This window comes from Thermobia domestica, chromosome 18, assembly GCF_964235325.1.
Source record: "Thermobia domestica chromosome 18, izTheDome1.hap1.1, whole genome shotgun sequence".
Lineage (NCBI taxonomy): Eukaryota > Metazoa > Arthropoda > Insecta > Zygentoma > Lepismatidae > Thermobia > Thermobia domestica.
In genome coordinates, this window is record NC_137471.1 from 104938068 (window position 1) to 104964484 (window position 26417).

A 26417-nucleotide genomic window follows, 5' to 3' on the forward strand; every position below is an offset into this window, starting at 1 on the left:
AGTGCTCTTCACACAGCTTCTCCAGGAAGAACAGATTGCCGCATTTGCACTAAATGAAACTTACCTTGCACCATATTTAACGTGTTATATACCAAAGTATCATCTACTTCGTCACGATGCTCCAACAGGTCCACGTCTCTACGGAGGCACAGCTATTGGTATCCGGCACAATCTTCCTTATCGTGCAGTTACGGTTCCACCTACACTTCACCTTCCCGAACATAACATCACGACGATCTATTTTCGAGGCCGCACAGTTACCCTTGTCACAATTTACTATCGTCCAGGACGAGCTATCAACTATGATTTCTTCCGCCACATTGATTCTAATTTCCGGCATTATATTATCATGGCCGACCTAAATTTTCATAGTCGCTCACAACGCGACAAGGACAATTTTTTAGATTTTGTTCAGAATGAAACAGGAGCTGAATTCCATAATTTATCGAAACCTACACGTCCTATCAGTGGCACTACTCCTGACGTAGTCATAACCTCATCTTCTCTCTCTCAGTCCATCCATATATCTGTACTAGACTCCATAGATAGCGACCATGTTCCCATCAAACTCGAACTTCACTGTTCTCCTAGCACTCAGCTTAGGCCTTCTCCTCAGAAGGTCTACTGCTACCAAAGGGCAAATTGGGGCCAATATCGTTCTGACTTAGACGCTGCCGTAACTTCGCTCACTATGCCTAGTTCACAATACGAACTTGATAGAACAATAACTTCTCTAACTACAGCCATACAGGACGCAGCACAACGTTCCATTCCAACAATCGAAGATCAGTTACATAAACCCAAGCTACCTCCACAATATTTACCATTTATTACAGCCTCACGCAGAGCTTTCCGTGAATACATAACTACGGGCAACCTTGAAGCGCTGCGACTTCATCGCCAATATTTACGGATCACTCACAACTATATCGTTGCGTTTAAGAAACGTCATTGGATCGAAACTTGCAACACACTTGCTAACGAAGCCCATCCTACGAAATATTGGCGCAAATTTCATCAACTAACTGGTAGAGTTTCTCGTACGCCATACTCCATTGTTCATAACCATCAAGCAGTCCTTACGGATACGGACAAGGCCAATATATTTGCTTCTTATTTTCAAGGCATTTTTACACAACTACCTGGTTGGTATACACCCGACCACCTACAGTCAGCTATCAACCGACGTACTGATGCAACATCTGCTTCCTTTCGACCATCTGCTGATCATACTTTAGAACCAAACAATCCTCTAACCATGGAAATTCACCCCGACACTATTAGTAATGCACTTACAGGCAAACGGAATACTGCACCAGGCTTTGACTCTGTTACATATGTTCTCGTCAGACAGGCGTCTCATTCTTTCCTCCTCTTTCTTAGCAGCATTTATAACTTTATTCTACGAACGGGATTTTTTCCGCTCGACTGGAAGTACTCCAAAGTTCTTCTTTTCCCTAAACCAAAGAAACCTCCATCAGAAGTCACATCGTACCGTCCTATTCACCTCACAAGTTGTCTCTGCAAGATCTTGGAACGAATCCTTGTACGTCGCATGCACGACCATCTCAATTCACATAACCTTATTCCAATTCATCAAGCTGGATTTAGGCCACATTTTAGCACTCTCGATCAATTATTCCGTCTCACCACAGGAATTTATAATCAGTTTAATACAGGATATCCTTCTTGCCTTGTAACCTTTGATCTAGAAAAAAGCTTTCGACAAGGTTTGGCACCCTGGTTTACTATACAAACTTCGTAACTACCTTCTACCAACCTCCTACATCCGATTCGTACATTCCTTCTTAATAGGGCGAATAGCTTATATCTCGATCAATGGAACGTTATCTCATCCCATCTTCTTACAATCTGGGGTGCCGCAAGGCTCATCTTTGTCTCCTTTATTATACTTATTGTACGTCGCGGACCTAGTCGTTCCTAATACTACCACAATATTTCAGTTTGCGGACGATACTGCATTTTTCACAACTGCCCGTACTGTACGATCTCTTAATAAAACCATGCAAGTAGCTATTGACGCATTCGTGCGTTGGTGTCATATATGGAGGTTGAACATTAACTCTTCATAAACACAAGCCATAGTTTTCTTGCCACGTAGACGCCGCTCTCGAATACATCGAAATCCGAATCTACTTCGTCTTCAGGTTGATCTTACGCCTGTTCCCGTGTCAACTACTATTACGTATCTCAGTGTCATTTTTGACACTCATCTTACATGGATTCCACATCTTACCAAACTCGTAGGCCAAGCACAAAACCGACTTAATCTCCTGAAACGACTAGTTGGCACAACCTGGGGGCTTCGAGCACGTACCGTAATCAATACATATAAAACATTCATGCGGAGTACGTTAACATATGGACATACAGCGTGGATATCTGCACCGTTAAAATTCTACCAAAAACTTGCTATCCTCGAGCGTCATGCTATACGCCTAGCATATCGTATAAGACTGCCGCATCCAACGAGATTACTTTATGAGATGATCGACTTTCCGCCATTACTAAATCATCTTGAACAACTTCGTATACGTTATATCTGCAAACGATTTGCTCAGCACCATCCCCTCACGCTTGAAATCCTCCGCTACGACCGTGATAACGATGCACCGCCCAATTACGTTGATACTCCTCTTCAGCACTTCATGACACTATATCATTTACAGTTAGATAACGCTATGCTGGACCCCGAAACCTTTGCAATTTATCGCCCGCATGAATTTTCATCTCATATCTATCCATCATACGCACCGTAAGAACCTATTAACAAGGGCCTCCTCTGTCAATCATCAGTTCCTGAATCGCCCCAGTAACAGAAGATAACTTCATTCGTCTAAACTAACATAACCTAGTGATGTGACGTCTAGAGCACTTCATTTCATCTATTTCATCAACTCCATTTGCACCTTTATTATTATTATTATTATTTTGAGTCCAATTTACCTTTTATTCCATGCTTTGTGTTAATGTAATGCCTGGCAATGTTAACATCTTCATTTGTAGCACTTAAAATATTCCTGTTCATGTATGTGTGTTTCATTTTCTGAATAACTTCACTTAATCCATGTTTAATATAATGAATGAATGAATAAAGAAATAATAGATATGAAACCTCTTAGACCACCTATATTTCCTTCAAATCAATGCATCAAATTGAAGCACTTACCCGAAGAAAGGGCGCAACCCTTTAACCGGGATGACGGACAAAAAAAAGCGCTTGTATTAAATACTTATAAAGTCTTTCTTCGGCCGGTGCTTACTTATGGACATCCTGCTTGGGTCTCGGCACCCCTCTCATATTACCGAAAACTTAAAATTCTCGAACGTCACGCTCTTAGAATTGCATACAGAATCAAACTCCCTAGTCCTACTGCAGAGCTCTATGATCGCATGACTTTTCCCCACATATGGTTCCATTTAGAAAAACTCCGCCTTCGATACTTCCAGCAACGCCTCTCTTCTCATCATCCACTCCTCGTACATACCATCAATGCTCACACCAATTTTGACATCGCTCATCCCATCACTCATTCCCCCGTCTCACTTCTCTTCACATTGTATCATTATTCCTTACCACCAAATCTTCCAGATCTTCCACTCACCCGACCATTTCTTCTCGATCACCCTCCATCGCATATCATACCCTCATCTTCTGCACAGTAACTCCTCTGTCACTAACAGGGCTTCCCACCGTCCATCATTAATGCTTGGAGTAGCCCCCAAGCGAGATGAATAATCGGGATCTGTCCATTAACATTATCCTATGTGTTGTGTCGTCTAACTGCACCTCATCTCTTCACTATCTCACTCATCCCCTCATTGTTATGCAACCTAACTACAGTACTTTCACTAATGTATAAAATTCATTTTGCAATTTTCTCTCCTCTACATATGATTACGGTCGTAAAGATCGTAATGTCCTAATATATATATATAAATTTATTTAAGTGTAAGTATTAAAAGGAATCATTAATTATTCTTCAGTCTTGTTCAAAGCACAATTAGTAAAATAAAAACATTTTAAGATTTCACCACAATCAACAGCACCATCAAGAAGATTGTAAAAGCTGCCACTCCTAGAACACACATCATTTTCCGACTTCTTTTCTGATGTTTCTCTGCTTTCTACAGCTGCTGAAGTCCTTCTTGTACCTGCACTTGGCCTTGTTCTATGTTGTAGTCTATTCGATCTAATACAGTTCCCGGTATTAGCCATGACTTCAAACAATATATATTTATCCAAACTGGATTCAAAACATTCTTCATGAACATAGTCAAAGTGGTTGTCAGCCTCCTCGGATATGTCTCCTTCCGTCTTATTGTGTGTTATAGAAGAAAAATCTCGTCCAGTTCTTTACCAGGAGGTAATGTGCCTAAGATCGATGACACATTCCCGCGCTGGATGGCGATGCTGATACGTTGGAAAAGGAATGCAGTAGCTCGGGGGTCACCAGTTTTGATTGCTATTCGATGACCAACTTCATTAATTAAATTAAATCCTTCGTGACCCCAAGACCCACTGGTTTCTATTGCTACTGTTACAAACCAATATTTGTCCAATAGGTTTGAGTATTTTAGTCTTTTGTCTGATTCTCTGTGAGCGGCGACGAGACCTGCCTGAATTGAAGAATGGGGTAAGTTGGAAGGAGCAAACGTATCGGAACATGTGAAATCCCAGACTAGTGCTTTTCCATTTTTCCACGGTACCAAGGTCATGCCATCAGGCCTTTTACCATCAGAGCGGCAACAACCATTTGGTTCTTTTATTGAAGGAACTCCCGCTGAAACGAGGGCTCTGCAAATAATGTCGTTTACAATATGATGTCGAGATTGTCTTCCCGCACTTTTTTTACATGAAAGGCCATGTAATCCTTTATTATCAACATATGCGTTGCAAGCAGGACAAAAGTGAGGCTCACAAATATTAGCACCTAAGCGCAGAGCTGTAGCAATACGAAAGCTCTCATTAGAAAGGTGTAGCCCGAGTGTGTGAGAAGGTAGGGCTTGAAGCCATGCTCCGTTTTTGGAGGAAGAGACAGCTAACAGCCTGGCTTTGTCATCTGGGTTATTAGTTGATGATAGGAGTGAAGATAAACGAAGCTTGACTATAGGTTCATCCCAAACAGACTGAACATGTCTTTTGTCGATAGGTGGGGGATCCATTCCAACCAGACTAGTCCATTTATCGGTGCATTCTTGTACATCTCGAATCGAGTCTAAGTCAACTTCCTGTTGAAGAAGAGATCCAATTAGTTCTCGTGAGCCATAGAATGATGCGAGGAAAGAAGGTATGGCGATATCCATGGCTCGACGAATCCCAAGGCCTCCATTCTCAACTGGTAAGGAAGCTTGTAACCATGAACTGTCTTTCAAAGAACAGTTTAGAATGGATTCCAGTCCTGTTCTAAGAGTGTGGTCGAATTTGTCAAGTAATTTATCATCCTGCCAAGAAGGGGAGCAACGGAGGAAATACAGTAATCTTGGAAGTGAGAGTGAAGCTCGTAGTAAATACTAAGCGGAGTGTGCAGAAAGTTTTGATAATTGAGAAAAGAAGAATTCTAATTTTGATATCTTGTCCAATAAAATATCCCTTTATTTATTTATTATTATTATATATTTAGAAATAAAGTTATATGCCAATATTGAATATCCCTTAGCCCATCCTCCATTCCTTTCCACCTGTCCCTTTACTTCACTTCCCTTTCCCCATGGAGGGCGTAACCCTCGAGCGGGTGGGCTAGCTAAAGAAAACGCTTGTATTCGAACTGGCCACCTGGAGCTCTAACCAGGTTAAAAAATTGGGTATCCGTAGCTGGCGGAGAAAAATAAGCGAGTCACCTAGGTTTTCCATCCCCATTGGTTTTAAGCGCGAACATCATATATACGGTTGGAGTACCTCCCTCTCTGAGGTTGAAGGAAACAACCGTCGAATAATTGTTTTTGATCCTCTACGGAGGCTGACACACCAACTTGATCTCAACTTAGACGACTTTGCTATTCTTTAGGTTTAACGATTTATCTTGAAACAAGTTGACGACTTAGGAATTTCTATCGGCTAACGATTACTTTCTGTGCTTCCTCTTTGGAGGAAAACCACATTACTAAAGTACAAACTTAGAGAATTGCTGTAAGAACGCACCTTTCAGAACACACACTTGCTGTAAGAAGTAATATTTCAAATAGTTTACGTCGTTTGGTGATTCTTAATTATATATTCCTAACTATATATAAATACTACTTTATCCTTAACAATTATTATTTGATTAAATCATAATGAATAATCTCCAGTTATGCATTTATCAACAAATAACTAAGTTTCATGTGCACAATGTGCGTGGAGATGGGGCTCGTTTCTTCTGGACATTTAGTTTGACATTGTTTATTACTGAACAGTATGCGATGAACGTACGTAAAGATGTGGTCAGATACATAACACTACGCTTTCTATGGTCCCTTTATCTTACGCCATGGTACCGGTGAACCAATGACAGTAGATGCGTATCAGGCACACATGCTTTCGCATTACACGTTTGCTACTTATGTGGAGTTCATGGCTGCTGCTCTTCTCTTTGAGCGACGTTTCATTATCAAAGAGGGTCAGGAAGTACTGTGTGATGAGGGCAACCGTGAGTGGGATATGATTATCTCATTGCTCACTGGACCGCGCGAGAGTGGCCACTTCAGTCTATTGAGGCCAATTACTATACCACTTCCTTCACCAGCTCTTCCATATGTTTCACCACTTCAAACTAGGTTTGTTGTTGAATCCCCTCTACGTATTGAACACTCTTCTACTTCTAAATGTGGGAGACCAAAAAAGAGGAAGTTGGGTCGTCCATCAAAAGCCACTTCAATTCCACCTGATCTTTCTATTGATGAGAGTGATTGTAATTATTCTGTTATATTATCTTCACCCTTGACTTCTAATGTGCCTAAAAGGTCTGGTCGTCCAAGAAAGAAAGCAGTAGGTTGCCCAAAGAATAAGAATTCTAATATACTAAAACAGGTTACTATGGAACTTGAAAATCCTTATTCCCAAAACAAATTTGCAATATGCATTGATCAAGAAATAACTAAGTTTCATGTGCACAATGTGCGTGGAGATGGGGCTTGTTTCTTCCGGACATTTAGTTTGGCATTGTTTGGTACTGAAGAGTATGCGATGAACGTACGTAAAGATGTGGTCCAATACATAGTTGAACACTACGCCTTCTATGGTCCCTTTATCTTACATCATGGTACCGGTGAACCAATGACAGTAGATGCGTATCAGGCACACATGCTTTCGCCTTACACGTTTGCTACTTATGTGGAGTTCATGGCTGCTGCTCTTCTCTTTGAGCGACGTTTCATTATCATAGAGGGTCAGGAAGTACTGTGTGATAAGGGCAACCGTGAGTGGGATATGATTATCTCATTGCTCACTGGACCGCGCGAGAGTGGCCACTTCAGTCTATTGAGGCCAATTACTACACCACTTCCTTCACCAGCTCTTCCATATGTTTCACCACTTCAAACTAGGTTTGTTGCTGAATCCCCTCTACGTATTGAACACTCTTCTACTTCTAAATGTGGGAGACCAAAAAAGAGGAAGTTGGGTCGTCCACCAAAAGCCACTTCAATTCCACCTGAACTTCCTATTGATGAGAGTGATTGTAATTATTCTGTTATATTACCTTCATCTTTGACTTCTAATGTGCGTAAAAGATCTGTTCGTCCAAGAAAGAAAGCAATAGGTTGCCCAAAGAATAAGAATTCTAATATACTAAAACAGGTTACTATGGAATTTGAAAATTCTTATTCCCAACACAATGTAGTTTTGAATTCTGTAAACGGCGAAGAATTTGCAACTTGGCCTACATTGTGTGCTATTGACATCAAAAGCAGTACCCTTGGTCGTCCTAAAAAGAAAATAGGCGTGGGTCGACCTAAGCAGTCGCCTTTTAGTCCAGAGGAACAGCAAAGGGTTGCAGTTCGACGTTATGTCGAAACACATGAAAATTTTAAAAATGATCAAAATCGGCCCCGTCATCTTCCAGGAACAATAAGGACAGGAAGTCTCATTGGCCATTACAGTGGTGCTCAACTTAATAATATCCTCAAGTACCAACTGAAAGTTATTTCACTTCTAAACCCTGGTTGTTTCAAATGTCAATATTGTAAAGCTCCATTATTTCATGAAGAAAAAACTCGTAAAAAGTGGTGTTGCGGTGGAAATGCTTACATTGTACCTGATTTTCCACAACTTGACAGCGATTTCTATACTATGCCACCGTTTTTAAAACAACCTAGACCGTACAACAATATCTTTGCATTTAGTGCGCTGGGAGTATCTCATGGTTTTAAGCATCCGAGTACAGGTGTTTCATTTTTAAAAATACAAGGCCGTACTTACCATAGAGTATTTGATTTAGCATACACTGCATCGAATAATTCATGTGGCATGTACATTGATGACGGAGAAGAGCGTATGAGACTTGCCAAGGGAATGACTTTAAATGAAGTCGTTGTTGAAGCAATCACAAAGTATTTATATGCTGTTAACCCTTTCATTGGTCTGCTGAAACAACTGAGCCAAGAACCTTCAGACTATGCTCACTTAATTTTCGAACCCACATGTAGACGCACCCATGGACCTATTTTAGGAGATGTTCCTAGAGGAACAGAAATAGCTGCCATCTTGAGGACGGGAAAAGAACAATACAATTCCCGTCAAATTGTTATTTGGAAAATAGGCACTAGAAAACCACACAGTTGACATCTTTCATCCGTTGTACGAGTCTTTGCAGTACCCTCTCCTTTATCCACATGATACACCTGGCTGGTATATCGGACTGTTGGATGAAAAGAGGAAAACGCTATCCCAAGTTAAATACTACCGACGCCTGTTGTTATCGGAACCAAGATTTTCTACGCTGGGACGATTGTCGGAGGAGTGGCTCGTAGATATGTACAGTCGTGTGGAAGAGGAGAGGCTACGATTTATTTCTGGTATGCAAAATAAATACAACTCTATGAGTATACGATCTGCTTCTTTGCACGAACTACAGACTTCAATGTTGACAAAGAAACACGGAGACACTATGCGAGCTCTAGCAACTGACGAAACTATTCAAGGGGAGGGTGGTATTGTTCATGGCCGTATTTACCTTCCAAATACGTTCACAGGTGGGCCAAGATATATGAAGACTAAATATATGGATGGAATGTGTATCGTAGCGAGATTAGGAAGACCGTCATATTTCCTTACCATGACATGTAATCCGAAATGGGATGAAATTGTGGAGTCCACTCTTCCCGGCACCAAAGCTTCACCCAGTTTGGTATGCCGAGTGTTCCAGTTAAAACTATTGGAATTGCTACGTGATCTGCGCATGGGACATTTTTTGGAAAAAAAAGTTTATTTACTCTATGTAGTGGAGTACCAGAAGCGTGGTTTACCTCACTCACATGTGTGTTTTAGAGTTGAGGGGGGAGGGCCGAGACAAAACACTGAAATTGATCAAGTTGTTCGGGCCAACATCCCTTCACCGGACGAGGCAGGCGAGAGATTGAGGGAGCTTGTATTGAGACACATGATGCACGGCCCTTGTGGACCTCGTAATCGCATAGATCTTCCATGCTGGGACTGTAAGGAGGAAAAGTGTACGAAACGCTTCCCTAAGCCTCATATTGAAGTGACGCATGTAGATGAAAGAGGGTTTGTGCACTACAGGAGGGATAGTTCTAATACTGCTAAAATTACCTCTGGTGGGAAGTACGTACAGGTTAATGACTCTTGGGTTGTGCCTTATAATGCTCCTCTTCTACTCAAGTATGACTGCCACATAAACCTTGAAATTGCTTCAACTCATAAGATCGTGAAGTATTTTTTCAAATACATAACTAAGGGACCGAATGAGGCTCGCGTTGCAGTTGTTCCGGAAGAACAGTTGAACGATGAAGTAGAACCTTATGCTACAAAACGCTACATTGGGGCCTGTGAAGCTGCGTGGCATACATTGGAATTTGAGATGACTGGCCGTGAACCTAATTTCATCCAGCTTCCTGTGCATCTGGAGGGCTACCAGTCTGTTGTTTTCCGACCGGGCCATGAAATCGATGCTCTTAGCACAGCATGTTCTAATCTTACTTTGTACTTTTCTGGACCAATATTACCTGAATTTGACAATCTAACTTATTTGGACTTTTTCGAACGGTATATCGTGCATTCAAAACCACCAGGGTCGTGTAGTGTTCGAGTGATTCCCCACCCTGATGGAGTACATTTCGTCACCAAGAGGCAGCGTGGAGAGATGGTGGCGAGAATGATTTGGGTAGCCCCTAACAGAGGAGAACAGTTCTACTTACGAATGCTCTTGAACAACTTTCCATGTAGAGGCTACAGCGACCTTATATCTCTAGGCGGTGAAGGTTGTACTACCTTACAAGGTGCTGCACTAGGTCTGGGGTTGGTTAATGATGAGCAGGAGTACGAAAGAGCATTAGAGGAGGCTTCACAGTTTATGACTGGCGACCGACTTAGGATGTTCTTCGTTCTTCTTCTTGTTGCTGGGGCAAGGGGCGCAGACTTGTGGAACAACTTTAAAAATCTGTTGGCAGAAGATATGTTAGAAAAGTATTTAAATAATCCAGAGCGAGCCTACACAGTAGCACTATGTGAAATCGACAGAAGCCTTCGACGACATGGATCTCGCTTTTATGAACATGGCCTTCCTGATGATCAAGACGAGTTAACTGAAGTTGATCGAGAGAAGGTGCAATATTCTGTAAGTCAGCTTACTTCTTTTCTCGAGGAATTTCTTCCTAAACTCAGTAAGGACCAGAAAAATGTACTTTAATATGTCACAAATTTCCTGGAAAATCCCCACACCAATGAGTCTTCAAATGTCATTTTATCGACGGGCCCGCTGGGTCGGGAAAGACTCTGCTTCTTAATGTTCTCACTGCTAAACTACGCCTAAGCCGTCGCATAGTTCTTTGTACTGCAAGTTCTGGAATCGCTGCTCAGAACTATGAAGGTGGCACGACAGCGCACAGCATGTTTAAGTTGACCTTAAACTTAAGTAATGACATGGAATTTTGGGGAATTACGGGAGGGAGTCAGCGAGCAGAATTAATCATGGAAGCATTTGTTATAATCTACGATGAGGCACCAATGGCACATAAAGCATTAATCCATATTCTCGAGAGATCATTGCGAAACCTAATGAGAACATATTTGCCATTTGTTGGGAAACTTGTGATTTTTGCCGGGGATTTTCGACAGATCCCTCCAGTTGTTACAACTGCTCGTACCAATCTTGAAGTAATTCAAGCTTCTCTTTGCTTCTCTCCTATATGGTCGTCAGTGAAACAGTTCAGTCTTAAACAAAATCTAAGAATACAGAATGATTCATCATTTACCAACTTTCTCTTGCATATTGGTGACGGTATACTGCCTCCTACCAATTTCGGTGAAGTCAAGATGCAGCCCAACTCGTACCATTGCCGAAGATTCAATACCTCACTAAAGTTTCTTTGTTTATTGAAAAAATTTTCCCTCAAAATGTATTGTATGAACCTGACACATGCGCAAGGAGAGCAATTCTTTGTGTAAACAATGAAAATGTTGACTCTGTAAACGCAACAATCTTAAAAAGCTTACCTGGGGATTCATCTCACTTGCTGAGCGTGAATTACGTGGAAGGAAGCTGCGTCGATGACTTTTTTCTTACTCCAGAGGCCCTCGCTAACGTCCATGCCAAAGGAGTACCAGATCACAACCTGGAACTTAAAAAAGGCGCAGTTTGCATGATAATGAGGAATTTGCAGTTCGATGATGGGCTTCTAAACGGCACTAAAGTCATAATTGTTGATATATCACCGCGGCTCATAACAGTGAGAAAACCTCATAGTTCTGTGCTGTATTCAATACCACGGATTACTTTTCAAGCGCCTATTGAGCCCAACAGTTCTTTGACTATGTATCGTAGGCAGTTTCCTCTTAGACTTGCTTACGCTATTACGATCAACAAGAGTCAGGGTCGAACAATTGATTTTGTTGGAGTTGACTTGCGCAGTGACGTATTCGCTCACGGCCAACTGTACGTCGCACTTGGACGTGTCCGGTCAAGGGATTCAGTTGTGTTACTGGTTCAGTCTGAAAGAATAATTGTAGTAACCACTTTTGTAAAGAATGTTGTATACCCACAGCTTCTACGACAGTTCCTTTTAGTGAGTGATAGCTATGGAATTACCCAGGGAACAACACCATTGGACTTTCATTTCGGAGTATGATACATGTCTGTTGCAAAAATTCCTTTTCACTTATACTTGATAGTAATATAAGAGTCTACGCAAAAAGAAATCCCTTTAAGCTTCTTTATGGAGAATGCTTGGTGCCTGTCCAAATACAAATCATATTGAACTTCATTTTCACACTATGATACGAACCTTCCCAGACACAAATACCACTTACGTTCCAGCTTTTTAGTATACGAAAAACATGACGAAGCACAAGCTTTCATTCAAAGGAGTATGCGTGTAGCAGGATACCACAGGGGTGGTGTGGAAATACTACAAAGTTACTAGAAAAAGAATCGACCTTTGTCTTACAAATATGCAAGAGTTATGGTCGAACAAAAATCCCAGATTTCTTTTTTGAAAATTATAAATAAGAAAAAAAAAACCTCTGAAAATGAGAATCCAACATCATCATTCATTATATAATAAGTCGATAAATTGTGGTTGACAAAACAAAGGTTGCTATCAAAAAATAAACTGTGAGTTATTAAGCAGAGTATTAAGGAGCAAAGGATGATAAATATGAGATCTGGGGATGTTGGGCCGATTTAAGGAAACATTAAGAATAAATGCACGAATATATGACATGCGAGGGTCTGGGGGCGAAGCCCCCAGCTAGCCAAAGGCTAATATATATATATATATATATATATATATATATTTATATATATATATATATACAGATAGATAGATAGATAGATAGATAGATAGATAGATATCTTCTCTCACGTTGCATTCCTTGGTTCCAAATGTATATATTAAATATTTATACACTTCACGAGGTTATCGTGAATCACATAACACAGTTATTCACTTTTGAATGTATATATTCACTTTCAACATATATTGTGTTTGTCACATTAAAATATTTTACATTCAGTCTTTACAAGATGACTCTTCGATCTTTCTATCTTTCTTAGTTACCGGAACGACATCAAACAGATAAACAAGTTGCCATAGCAACGAAATCTCTCGAAATGATACAAATATTTAAATAATTTCTTTATATTTTCTTCTTCTTCTTCTTAAAGTGCCTTTAAAATAACAATTTTGCCCGTAAATATAAACAATACTTAGAAAATACATACAAAAAATATACATTATCTTTGTAAGTTCGCGTCTCACTTTAAGTACATTCTGTTTTTTAAAGAAGTTCATAAGGTCGTAATGTATTACATAAGCATATATACAGTGCTGTAGCATAGATTGAGTTTATTGCTGAGCTCTCAGCGGCAGGGTTAGAAAAAAACACGTTTTTTTTAAAAAAACAAAGCAAAAAGAACGTTTTTTATGTTTAAAACATGTATTTTTGTTTAAAACGTTTTTAACGTTTAAAAAAAAGTACTTCGTTTTAAACGAAAAAGAAACGTTTAAAATGTATATTTTGTTTATTTGAAGGAAGCAGATTTCCCCTGGTGTGCATCTTATCTATGTGGGGGTATCATGTGGCGGTCGGAAGAGGGTAAATATCGTGTTCTTTTGTTTCTTTTTAAAAGTTTTTTTGGAAGCCATTCACCCATTTGGGGAATAGATTCATAAAAATTGGTACATGAAGCAATGAAGTAGGCCACTACGTGGTAATATCGTGTATTTGTACTTCTGGCTTATATGGGGGAGCAGGGAGGGAGCAAAGTTAGACAATTTTTGGACTTTCAGTTTTCTAACGTAAATTACATTTATTTTTACAACGAACATCAATAGCTCAGCCCTTAATTAAGCTACAAAGATGATTTCCTACCAAAGTATTCCTGAGGAATGAAGCCTTCCGCTAGTATGCATTTTATTAGGGATGGGCGCGAGTCGAGCTAAAACTCGACTCGCCTCGAAACTCGAAAGCAAATTCGAATCGAGTTTCGAATCGAGTCAAAGGTAATTTTCTCGAGTCGAGTTTCGAGCCAAGTCACTGTTTCGAGGTCGAGTTTCGAGTCGAGTCGAGTTTGATAAACGGCTCGCTCGTTTAGCTCGTTTTAACTGGTTTTAAAATCATGACCTGATTAGACTGGAAAGCGAAAGTGATAAGAAATGTAAGCAATAATATGGAACATTTTTAATGTTGCTCAGAAGTTAGGACACTGCTCACATCTCGTCTCGTTTCGATTAACAGGACAACTATGGATTTTTATAACGAGACAGCCTCAAATGTGAGCAGCAATGTAAACACCGGTATATACTGTTGTCCTTACCACCAAGGCTGAGACCTGCACGATCTAACTTTTGAGCCGAAGCAGAAGCCCAACCTAGGTAGTGATGTTAACTGGCTCAGTTCGGTTCAACTGAGGAGCAGCTCGAGCCGGCTCGGTTGAGATGAGGCACCGACTCGGCTCAGGTGAGCCATCGGCTCGAGCCGGCTCGGTTGGGTGAACTGTTGGCTCGGTTCGATAGTGAATGAGCTGTGAGCCACGCCGCTAGAGCCGTTGAGAACCCGAGCCGGGCAGGTTTGAACATGTTTGGCCGACGCAGTCTAACTTCTAACGATTTTTGGTTCGAGCCTGGATACTTGCTTCTCCGGTTCTGAAACCCAGAACCTCCTGAACGATGTCCTTGCCTCCTTGACTTCACCTTTTCCGAGGTCAGCTGTCAACTAGTTTTTAGTATTCAGATACAAACCGCCTATCATTCATGTTTATACACGCTCATGTTGTTACAATAATAATAATAATAATAATAATAATAATAATAATAATAATAATAATAATAATAATAATAATAATAATAATAATAATAATAATAATAATAATAATAATAATAAGAAGAAGAAGAAGAAGAAGAAGAAGTTGTAGTAATAGTAAGTATCATTTATAATAATTGTATTGTCTATGTAGGATACTTGAAGAAAGTACTTCAAACTACACACAGCATTTGGCTCGATTTGGCTCGACTCGACTCGAGTTTCGAGTCGAGTTGGAGGAAATTTTTCGAGCCGATTTCTCGAGTCTCAATGATGTCGGTTTCGAGTCGAGTCGAGTTTCAATGAAAACTCGCTCGAACTCGCTCGTGCACAGCACTACATTTTATGTATGTAGTGGGTATTTATGTACGACCGAGAGAAGGAAGATGAAGTTCGTTTTTTAAATTTTTCATCAATTTTTCATCAGATTTTAGAAGCCATTACCCCCCCCCCCCACCCTTTGTGGTACATCCACAATAATTAGTATGTGAAACAATTAAGTAATCCCCTATATGATAGTAACCCGTATATGTACTTCTGCTTATAGAGGAAGAGGGGGTCAAATTTGGCTAATTTATATTTAGTTTCAGATCGGTTTCATATAAGGCAAGATATATTTTACTGAAGTGGTTTAGAAGCATAATTTTGTTCGTATACATGATGTGTGCAGCAAAAATGATTTGCATATGGACGTGGTACTGTCGTCGGGGAGGGGAGAGAATGTCTAATTCAATGAATGTTTTTCTGCGCAGTTTTCCTACCTAAAATGAATTAATTACGCAATGGCAGCAATGGCTACCATTTCTTATATTATTGTCACAAGTATGTGGCCTACACATTAGCATCATTTTGTCAGTGCAGGTGACGGCAAGAGTTGCTAGGGCCCCGCAAAGTCAATACTTTCATAGTTTTTAAAGAATTTTGTGTCTGCTAGTTTCTAGAAATACGGCGGGAATTTCACGAACGTTACCTCGTTGGAATTTGTGGTCTATAAGCTTTCCAACTGTGTATAAATCATGACTCTATGATAATTAGGAGGATCACCAGAGCCCCGAACGTGAGAGTCTACCATTTTGTTAAAATCCCTGGAGGGCGTCTAAAGGTTAATTGTGTTGTTATGACATAGACACTAACCATTGTTAGCTATCCATATTGCAGATAGAGATGTATCTTCAAAACTGTTTAGTTAAAAGATGTCATTTTCTCCTTGTAGGCTACACACTGCTCTTTTCTATGATTTGTATTGTATTTGTCAGAGTATTTCTTCTAGCTTATGATGTGAGAACTGTTCATTATTATGGAAATGATAGTGACCAAAAAATACTCAAGTTTTGAGTTTGTGAATTTGGATCTTAGAATAGTATATAGTGTGTTTAACCTCAATTATTCTTGGAAATTAAGAAATGTTCAAATACTTAACTTGAATTTCTGTTGGTTTAGTTCTACGTACATTGATGTACAGAATATTGTTCAGTAATTGCTGTTATAATAAGAATATAACTCTGCTTGTAATTTACTTCATGCACAAATCCTGCGGAGGATGGGTTGTTTCTTAGAAAAGTAAATTAGCTTCTTTTTTTTGTTTAAATATTTAATCAACTATTACCAGCAACTGAATAAATAGCTTCACATAAAACATAACAATATATTAATGTATCATATTTATATATACTTTATAAAAAGATTCATTTTATAAAAAGATTATAAAAAAATTAGTTCTTCTTTTATTTGATATTTTAGTTTTTTTAACATGTCCAACCACCATCGAAAAAACACGTTTAAAACAATTTGTTTAAAACGTTTAAAACAAACTGAATAAAGCAACATCCCTAGTTTAAACATATCAACCCTTCTCAGCGGTGCATGCGATCTTTATTCGAGAAAAATAATCGTGCATTCATTACGTTGAAATTTTATATTGATTAAAAATTACTCGCGAAACATGGACATATATATTATATAAGTATATAGGTAATTCGAGCTATTTGTATCTATATTCTCTCCCTCACAAAAACAAGTGATTCTTAACTTTCCAGTTTTCGTAGTTTTATTACGTAGTATTAATTTTCGTAGTTTTGTTGCAATATGAAGGATCAAAAATATTTATTTTCGCTGTACGAATTTTATTAAATTTTGGATCCGTTTTTACCCTACCTTACCTAGTAAAAGTTATATATACCACGCTTGACGTTGGTTCACGTGGTAGCGAATTCGATTTCAGCATTTTAATATACACTATATATATATATATATATATATATATATATAGTATGCCGCTAAATTCGTTGTACAAAAGCAGAGGAGTGATTCCTGAAAGTAAAACAAACAAAAAAGTTCCAATAAACATAGGGCGAAAACCCCATCGTTTACGTGTTATAGGCTGCCGAAAACATGAAAAAATGAATTCTAAAGGTCCATAGCTCTAAAACTGTGGGAACTACTGTAGTCGGGTCAAGACTTCACTTAGGAACTAGTATGTGCTCTATCCAAAAATACATATGTTTTAGAATCCTAAGATACGTAACAATTTTTATGGAGGTAGTTGGAAAGTACTGTATATCATAGGCCCGTAGTCAAACTCCCTTTATAAAAATTGTTGTGGAAGCACCTCAGGATTCTGAAGCACGCATTTTTCACACCTCCCCTGGCTCCCACAATCACCAAATATGAACATCATTGAGCCATTGTGGTCTGTAGAAAGGCGTTTCCGGTCTCATTAGCCTCCACCAGCATCCCTTAAGGAACTGGAGCATGTTTTGCAGGAACAATAGTACAAAACTTCACAGACCACGATTCAGGAGCTGTATACGTTCATTCCACGTCGGATTGAAGCTGTTTTGGACGCAAAATGAGGCCCCACACTATACTAGGTATGATTTTCACACTTTTGCAAACGTTTTAGATTTTTTCCAACCCCTGTAATTTATTTATTTATTGTCAACACAACAGGCTATAGCCCAATTACAGTGTTGTAAATTACGCAATTACATGTTCGTAACTCTTGATAACATAACTTGAGTTCACAACTCTTGATAACTCATGATAATGGCACTCCGAAATTTCTTAGGCGACATATCACATATATCAAATTCATTGTTATTTGTACACATTCTATTATACAAAGCTGTTGTTTTCCAGATTGGTGATTTCATCATTATATTAGTTCATGATTTTCTGCAGTAATAAAGACCAGTGTTTCTACGTACTTTTAATATGGGGACATGAAAATTCAATAAAGAAACCAAATCAGGACAATCCAAAATATTTCGCGTTACTTTTTGAATGAATAATAAATCCATCATATGTCGCCTTTGTTCTAGTGTAGGAAGATTAAAGTTAGCAAGTATAATTTTACAGCTGTCAAATGTAGGATAAATGTGAGTTTCTTTATATTTTAGAATTTTTTTTTAAAAAAATGTTTGTATTCTTTCTAATTGCTTGCGATGTTTTATGTGAGTCGGATTCCAATAGTAGAGGCATACTCTAACTTTGAGCGAACATATGCATTGTACAACTTCTGTAATGTTGAACAGTTCTTAAATTCTTTTCCCGTTCTAATTATGAATCCTAATAGCTTGAATGCTTCGCTTGTTATATTTACAATATGATTGTCAAACGTTAACTTAGAATCAAACGTAACACCAAGATCTTTAAGTGAGTCATGCCTATTTACTATATATTTATTAATTTTATAATTAAAGTGACGAGGTGATTTGCTCCTAGTGAATGATAATACTTTGTACTTGCTTTCATTGACCCCAAGTTGATTCGAAGAGCACCAGTTATCAATATGGTCTAGACCTTGCTGCAGCTTTATGTTGTCGTCCACAGAATTGATTTTAGCATATATTTTTAGATCATCGGCATATAGTAATTTTTCATGGTCAGGAATACAGTCAGGTAAATCATTAATAAACAAGAGAAATAATAATGGTCCTAATTTGAACCCTGAGGGACTCCTGAGGATGCAATATATTCTTTAGATTTGTATGCCTGAAAAAGAACGGATTGTTTACGATTAGATAGGTATGATGAGAAGAATTTAATCAGGGGCGGAGAAAAGTGGAAAAGCTTTAATTTTTCTAGTAATATGTTATGATTAACTTTATCAAAAGCTTTTTCAAAGTCAACATAAACCACATCCTACTTGGCTGTCTACATCTAATGAATTCGCTATAAAATCTGTAATAATTGCAAGATTTGTTACTGTGGATCTTTGTGAAATAAAATCATGTTGTTTAATTGAGATAACCGGTTTGACGTGATTAAGGATTCGTCGATGCAAGATATGCTCAAATACTTTGGCAAAAGCAGGCAATATTGCTATGGGTCGAAAGTTGGTAATATCTTGACTATTGTTGGACCAAGGAATTGGACAAATTAAAGTTCTTTTCCATTTGTCTGGAAAAGTGCTTGTTCTTAGTGATAAATTGAATGAAATTAATAGGGGATATTTAAATATATCAGCGCAACCCTTCACAATGTAGGAGGGAAGTCCGTCAGAACCAACTGCCGTTTTGGACTTAAGATTCCTAATCGCCATTTCTACTTCATTCAAATCTATCTGGCAAATATTTAGTGCTCCTATGCTACCATATATGTTATCTCCCAGATATATGTTGGGATCAATTATCGTTTCTGAAGTGGAAACATACACTGATCTAAAATACTTCGCAAAAGTATTGGCTATTTCCTTGTTACTACACAGATTATGACCCTGAAAGTTTAATGATTTAGACGGTAGATGTCTTTTCCTATTTTTAATAAAATTCCACAATTCACTTGAATTCTTAGTAATAATATTTTCATTATTATGCAAGAATGTTTCATAGGCTAATTTGATGTCATTTTTAACTTCTTTTCTCAAACGAGCAAATTCCATGTAATTTAAAGCCTTGGATAAAGCATCGAAAGGTAAAACGAATTATATTTGTATTTGTGATATTATGTTTAAAAAATGATAACCAGATAGAAGATAAATATATAAAATCAGTTTGTGCTGTCGCAGTTAGTTAGTAGTTGTTTATCTATGACGTGCAGTTTTAAAGAAGTAAAGTGATCGATAATTAATGCATAACAAGTCAGTAATTTTGATTATGTCTATATACATACATTATTGAGTAGCTTTGTTAAACAGCCCTCAACAAAATAAGATGATGAAATATGAAAGATCTTAGTAATATGATGGGATATTAAAATTATATATGAATATAAGGAAGATTATAAAATGTTAGGAATACGTTATAATTATAGTATGCAATTTGATAAAAGGCTGTTGAGCAATGTTATAGAATTGATCTCAATTAAAACTTTATATACATATACATACGTTGTTCTTTAAATTCTGCACAATATGGGTGACATTTAATAGAATTTCATGCACAGATTGATATTAATGATCACTAATTTATATGTACTACGTCTGATAGAGAGAAACAGTTTACGATCTTCATTGTGGGAGTTTCTCCATCAGCATACCGAACCTCCAATTTTATAATGGAACATGTATCACTGTGTGTGAGTAGGTGCATTTCATGAAATAGCGACCGTTGACAAAGGACGTTTTAAGGTGCAAATGAAGAATACGGCGGTAGTGAAGAGAATACTGAGTGAATAATGAACAATACAGTTTGTAGCACCAGTAGATGGGGATCCGAGGTACCTTAATGAAAATAATGAAGACACAAACTACTCTTAAGACTGATAAAACCTTCTCAGAATTCTTGGAAGTTATGATGAGTGATTTTAAATGAAATGACATTGATTTTGAACGATATTTAAAAAAAATAAAATTAACCAAAAGTTTTCATTGTTAACCATGCAGCTTGGCAATAAGTTCTTGGAAATTGGGCATGAGATAATTGGAAATAAAAAAGAACATAACAAAATAGTTAACTGAGGAAAAGGAGTACTGGACATTATAAATGAAGAATTTCAAGAAGTTGGAAAAGCTGAAGAAGACAGGGGCAAGGAAGAACAAATAATGGATATGATAGAATCTGAAGAACTATGCGATGTAGTTGATGTAATTAAATCCCAAGAAAAAGATGATGAAATTGAAGTTGTTGATGATGTAAAGACGATAACTTTAATAAATATTGGAGAGAAACGCGTTCAAGAATCTTCAAATATAGGAAAGGAAACGAAGCAGAATAAATATACAAACAGGAAGAAAAGCAGGTAACAACGTTGGGAGAAGTACAGTAAGAAGAGGCAGGAAACTCCAGAATATTTGTTTAACCTTCGAAAAAAGAAGAAAGCTAGAGAGAAACAGTTGGACGAGAGATGGAAATACCGAAGAAGAAGGAAAAGAAAATGTGAGAAGAAAGAAGTGAAAGGATACGAAGTAAAAGGAAGAAAAGACAAGTGATGGAGTCTATCAAGACAGAAAAAGTAATCAGGAAGGAAGAGGGAACTTTCTGAAAGAAACCGAATGTGAAAAACAAAGAGGAAAAAAACTAGTCTTAAAATGTTGCACCCCAATGACAAGGAAGGCAAGATTCCAAACACGGGAAAGGACGAGAAGAAAACAGAAACAATCAGTACACTCTGAATTGAGAGTTATGAAAATGAAGTTTGTGATTCATAGGAAGAAGAAAAGAAAGTTGACAAAAGAAGAATACGAAGATGTTCCTTGTAGCTTGAACAGGGAAAGAAACGTCGACGAAAAAACTCATCATTGTTTATTAGGACAAACATGGTGTTATGTGTTATGGTTAATATTATCTGTTGATGTTATTTAGTCAAGTGTTCAATTGGGAAAACTCTCTCAATACAATCTTTAATGTTTTGTTTCTAAGTCAACTGTCTGGCTTAATTTTAATTATTTTGTTACAAAGAAACTTGGTTACTGTTACGAAATAAATGAAATTGTTCATTATGAGTTGATCCCAACATAGCTGCAAAATTTTAAAGAAATGATATCTGGAGAAAATGTGAATGTTGAATTTTAGAAAATTTTATCCAACGACAATTTCTTTTCAGGTGAAGGAGAGTCTGTAATACGCCGCTATTCTTAACCTACGCACTTGCATTACATGATATTTGGAAGTCTGGTGATCGGTCTTTCTCTTTTCACTGGCAATATACACTGCTCCACAAAACTTAAGCAACCCGAGAGAACGAGATATAAGCGACGTGTGGGGCCCATTCAGCACTGGTTAGTGGCATGCACATACACAAAGATGCGTCAGAGACACACAGGCAAGGCGAGCACACGTTCTATCGCATAAGCAGCACCGTTGCAAGCGCGGTGAACAAATTATGCCATGAGGCGTACACACAGCCCAGTAGTGTCCGAGGCTCCAAGCATTGGGTTAGTGGTTCTTGTGTGGGGTACACACCTTGCAATGACTGATAGACGACATTTGAGTGACTTTGACCGCAGGCGAATAATTGGGCGGTTGGAATTGGGTCGATCACAAGTGGAAGTGGCGGAGGAATTCAACTTGAACAAAAGCGTTGTGTCAAGGTTGTGGAGTCGCTTCCAAAATGGAGGTGAAGTCAGTAGACGTCATGGAGGAGGCCGTCCGAAGAAGACGTCGGCCGTCGATGACGAATTTCTCACAATTTCTGCCAAACGTAACCGTCAAGAGTCACGCCCTCAACTGGCCAATGAGTTGTTTCAGGCTACAGAACAACGCGTGAGTCGTGAAACTGTTCGTCGTCGGCTCAACAGAGCAGGACTGTATGCAGGAAGGCCTGTGCTGTGTGCGCTATTGAAAGTGGAGCACAAACGTGCGCGTTACACATGGTGTCAGGAACATGTTGCATGGGGGAACACCAGTGGGCGCGTGTCATGTTCTCCGATGAGTCGAGATTAAGTTTGTCGTCTGATTCTGGTCGGACTTTAATGTGGAGAGAGCCAGAAACACGCTATCGTCCAAACTTCACTGCTGAACGGCCGTCTATGGCGGTGGTTCCATTATGGTGTGGGGTGGAATTATGCTGAATGGGAAAATGGACCTCCATATTGTGCAACATGGCACTTTGACAGCACAACGGTACCGGGATTGAATCCTGAATACACATGTGCGCAATTTCCGCGGAGCATTTGGCTCAGACTTCCTGTTCATGGATGACAATGCCCGCCCACACCGTGCACATCTTGTTTCCGACTATCTGGAGAGCGAAGACATTACGCGTATTGCATAACCTGCATATTCTCTGGACTTGAATCCCATCGAGCATGTGTGGGATACTCTTGGACGGCGAATAGCGCAGCAAAGTCCACCACCACGCACTCTCCCTGACCTGGGAACAGCTCTCCTAGAGGAGTGGCAACATCTGCCGCAAGACTTGATCAACACTCTGATTTGCAGCATGGAGGCCAGATGTCGTGCCTGTATAGCTGTTCGTGGTGGTCACACGCCATATTGACTGCCTATGCCCTCGCACAATCCAGCTTCACCTGTTGAGGTATTGTTGTGCTGAACTTTTTGGTCACTCTGTACATCCTAACTGTATTGTTCGTCTTCACTTGTGTTGCATTGTGCATCTGGACCGTCGGTTTGTTCATTATACTTGGTGCAGTGATGGTGTCGTTTTATTTTCTGCCACTTTCTTCGAGTTGCTTAAGTTTTGTGGAGCAGTGTAGTTGAGAAAATATGTATACGTAAATAACTTAAAGCCTCGGATCAAACATCGAAAGGTAAAATCAATTGTCTTTGTATTTGTGATATTATTTTAAAAAAAGTGATAACCAGATAAAAACTAAATATATAAAATCAGTTCGTGCTGTCGCAGTTAGTTAGTAGTTGTCTATCTACGATGTGCAGTTGTAAAGAAGTTGTGATCGATAATTAATTAGTAATTTTGATTATGTTTATATACATACATTATTTGTAGCTTTATTAAACAGCCTTCAAGGAAAAAAGATGATGAAATATGAAAGATTTTGATAATATGATGACATATTAGAATCATATATGAATATAAGGAAGATCATAAAATGTTACGAATACGTTATAATTGTAGTATGCAAGCTGATGAAAGGCTGTTGAGCAGTTATAGAATTGATCTCAATTGAAACTTTATATATATATATATATATATATATATATATATATATATATATATATATATATATATATATATATATATGTTGTTCTTTAAATACTGAATAATACGGTTGACATCTAATAGAATTTCATGCACAGCTTGATATTAACGATCATTAATTTATATGTACTACATCTGATAGAGAGAAAATGATTGATAATTAAAAATTTTGATTGTGTTTGTATATATAAGAATATTAATTGTAGTCTTCAAGACATACTCTATTAAATTATAAAATGAGATATAAATGAGTTTAATGGTATGTTGAACTGTAAGAATTGTACACTATATGATTACAAACAAGGTGATAATATGTAATGAATGCCTTGTTCGGTCTCAAATGTAAAATCTTAATTCTCGTCCCAATTTTCTTTGTTTTGTTTTAGAAACGAGATGAAAATGTCCACTTCTCGTGGCCAACATTAAACAAAACCGAAATATTCTAGCCAAATGTCACGTTTTCACTTGTTATGGTATGACCTGAGCGAGAATAAACACCTAGTTTTTAATCTGCGAGATAATTACTATTAGTTTATTATTATTTCTTTTATTATTTCTGAAGATTTGATAGTTCAAGTATTAAAACATCTGAATATTCAAATGTTTTAATATAATAAAATGTGTGTCGTCTCCGATCAATCGCCAACAAAAATTATAAAGTAAAAGGAAAAATATTTGGTCTTCTTAGGATCCGATCTGAGTACCTTCAGATTGCTGATCGAGCGCCTTGACCAGTGAACAATGATCACTACGCGGTAACTGATTCGTCTTTAGGCTGTTTACGTTACGTTTCTTTGTCTCCGCTTGCAAAATTGTACGTTATTTTTCGTCGTTTCAAAAGTCTTTCGTATTTCTTCTATGATGATATAACTTAATAATCTTCGGCATAGTTTATCAATAACTTGAGTTGTTCTTAAACATTTTGTTCACAAGTTTGTTTCTTCTCCATACGAAACTACTGGTATGACAGATTTAATTCCCGTCTCTGCATATATATCAAAGCAGATCAATGACTTTCCGCCACGATACATAGGAATAATATTTATTTATGTGTATAATCTGCGAATAACTTTCATGTTCGTGCGTAACATTCCACTTACTTTTTGTTATTATTATTGCTAATAATAATTATAATTCTTGATTCCTTTTGAACATGTTTAGAGTTAAAGCTGTTATAACCTGTGAGTTAAAAACTATTGCTACGCTGTTTCTAAATGTTGTCATAGTAGTTGGATTCGTATTCCACTTTTTTCGTGAACTCTCAAAGACACGTTGGATCAGATTGGAAAAAGTTTGCAGGTTTAGCAATGCTCTGTTGTGGTTTCGTTGCACCAAAAACTAAAACAAGTTTTCCTATTCCACTTTTACATTTCTTTTTTAAAATTTAGGTGATAGAACATTGTTGTGTACTTCAAATGTATCATATATACAGGGTGTCCCACACGTAAAAGGCCCCGAGAAAAGTATTATAAATGTCCTAATAAAAGAGGATATGAAACAAAATTTGTACATTACGTACTTTTATGGTTGAAAAATGAAGATACATTACAAGAGGTGTTGTAAATTCAGGGTTGAAAAAAAGTTTAAAAAAAAACAAAAAGAACGTTTTTTATGTTTAAAACATGTTTTTTGTGTCTAAAACGTTTTAAACGTTTAAAACAAAGTAAGTTGTTTTAGACAAAAAACACGTTTAAAATCTTTATGTTGTTTAAAACAATAATCTAAATAGGCATATTCCATTTTTACACGATCACAGGTATTGCTTGCCATCTATATTCAACCGTTAGATGAAATTTCGGGAACCTCCCTAATCTCGATCCGTCCAAATGTTGAATTCTGGAGAAAGAAATCGGGATTTTCCCCATTTCTGTTTCGCTGAATATGTAGTTTGTTTGTGTTTCGTTCTACTGGTCGTCTACGCAACTGCTGTATCAGGGTTTTAAACCTCAATGGCTCAGTCCCTAATTAAGGCTGGAAGATGGTTTTGGAACCAATTTATTTCTGAAGGATGCAGCTTTCCGCTGGTGTGCATTTTATCTATGTGGGGTAACACGTGGCGGTGGAAGGAGGGTAAATATCGTGTTCTTTTGTTTCTTTTTAAACGGTTTTTTGGGAGCCATACCCCCTTTTGGGGGATAGATTCATAAATATTGGTACGTGAAGTAATGAAGTAGGCCACTACATTGTAATATCGTGTATTCGTACTTCTTGCTTATATGTGGGAGCAGGGAGGGAGCAAAGTTAGACAATTTTTGGAGTTTGTTTTTTGAAGTAGATTACATTTATTTTTACAACAAACATCAATAGCTCAGCCCCTAATTAAGGTAGAAAGATGATTTGGAACCAAAGTATTCCTGAGGAATAAAGTCTTCCGCTAGTA

The 26417-nt window shown here is 38.0% G+C and overlaps 2 protein-coding genes across 2 annotated transcripts; both read left to right on the forward strand.

The window, feature by feature from the left end:
* The first annotated feature begins 8972 nt into the window (after positions 1-8972).
* Positions 8973-10865, forward strand: LOC145675199 (uncharacterized). Its single transcript, XM_081745571.1, has one exon. It carries the CDS (start codon positions 8973-8975, stop codon positions 10863-10865), a length of 1893 nt encoding a protein of 630 aa, XP_081601697.1.
* A 958-nt stretch (positions 10866-11823) lies between these two features.
* Positions 11824-12303, forward strand: LOC145675200 (ATP-dependent DNA helicase PIF1-like). The gene has a single exon (XM_081745572.1). It carries the CDS (start codon positions 11824-11826, stop codon positions 12301-12303), a length of 480 nt encoding a protein of 159 aa, XP_081601698.1.
* The last annotated feature ends 14114 nt before the right edge of the window (positions 12304-26417 follow it).

Coding starts and splice junctions, on each gene's coding strand:
- LOC145675199 (XM_081745571.1), top strand. CDS start 8,973: ATGTACAGTCGTGTGGAAGAGGAGAGGCTACGATTTATTTCTGGTATG.
- LOC145675200 (XM_081745572.1), top strand. CDS start 11,824: ATGAGGAATTTGCAGTTCGATGATGGGCTTCTAAACGGCACTAAAGTC.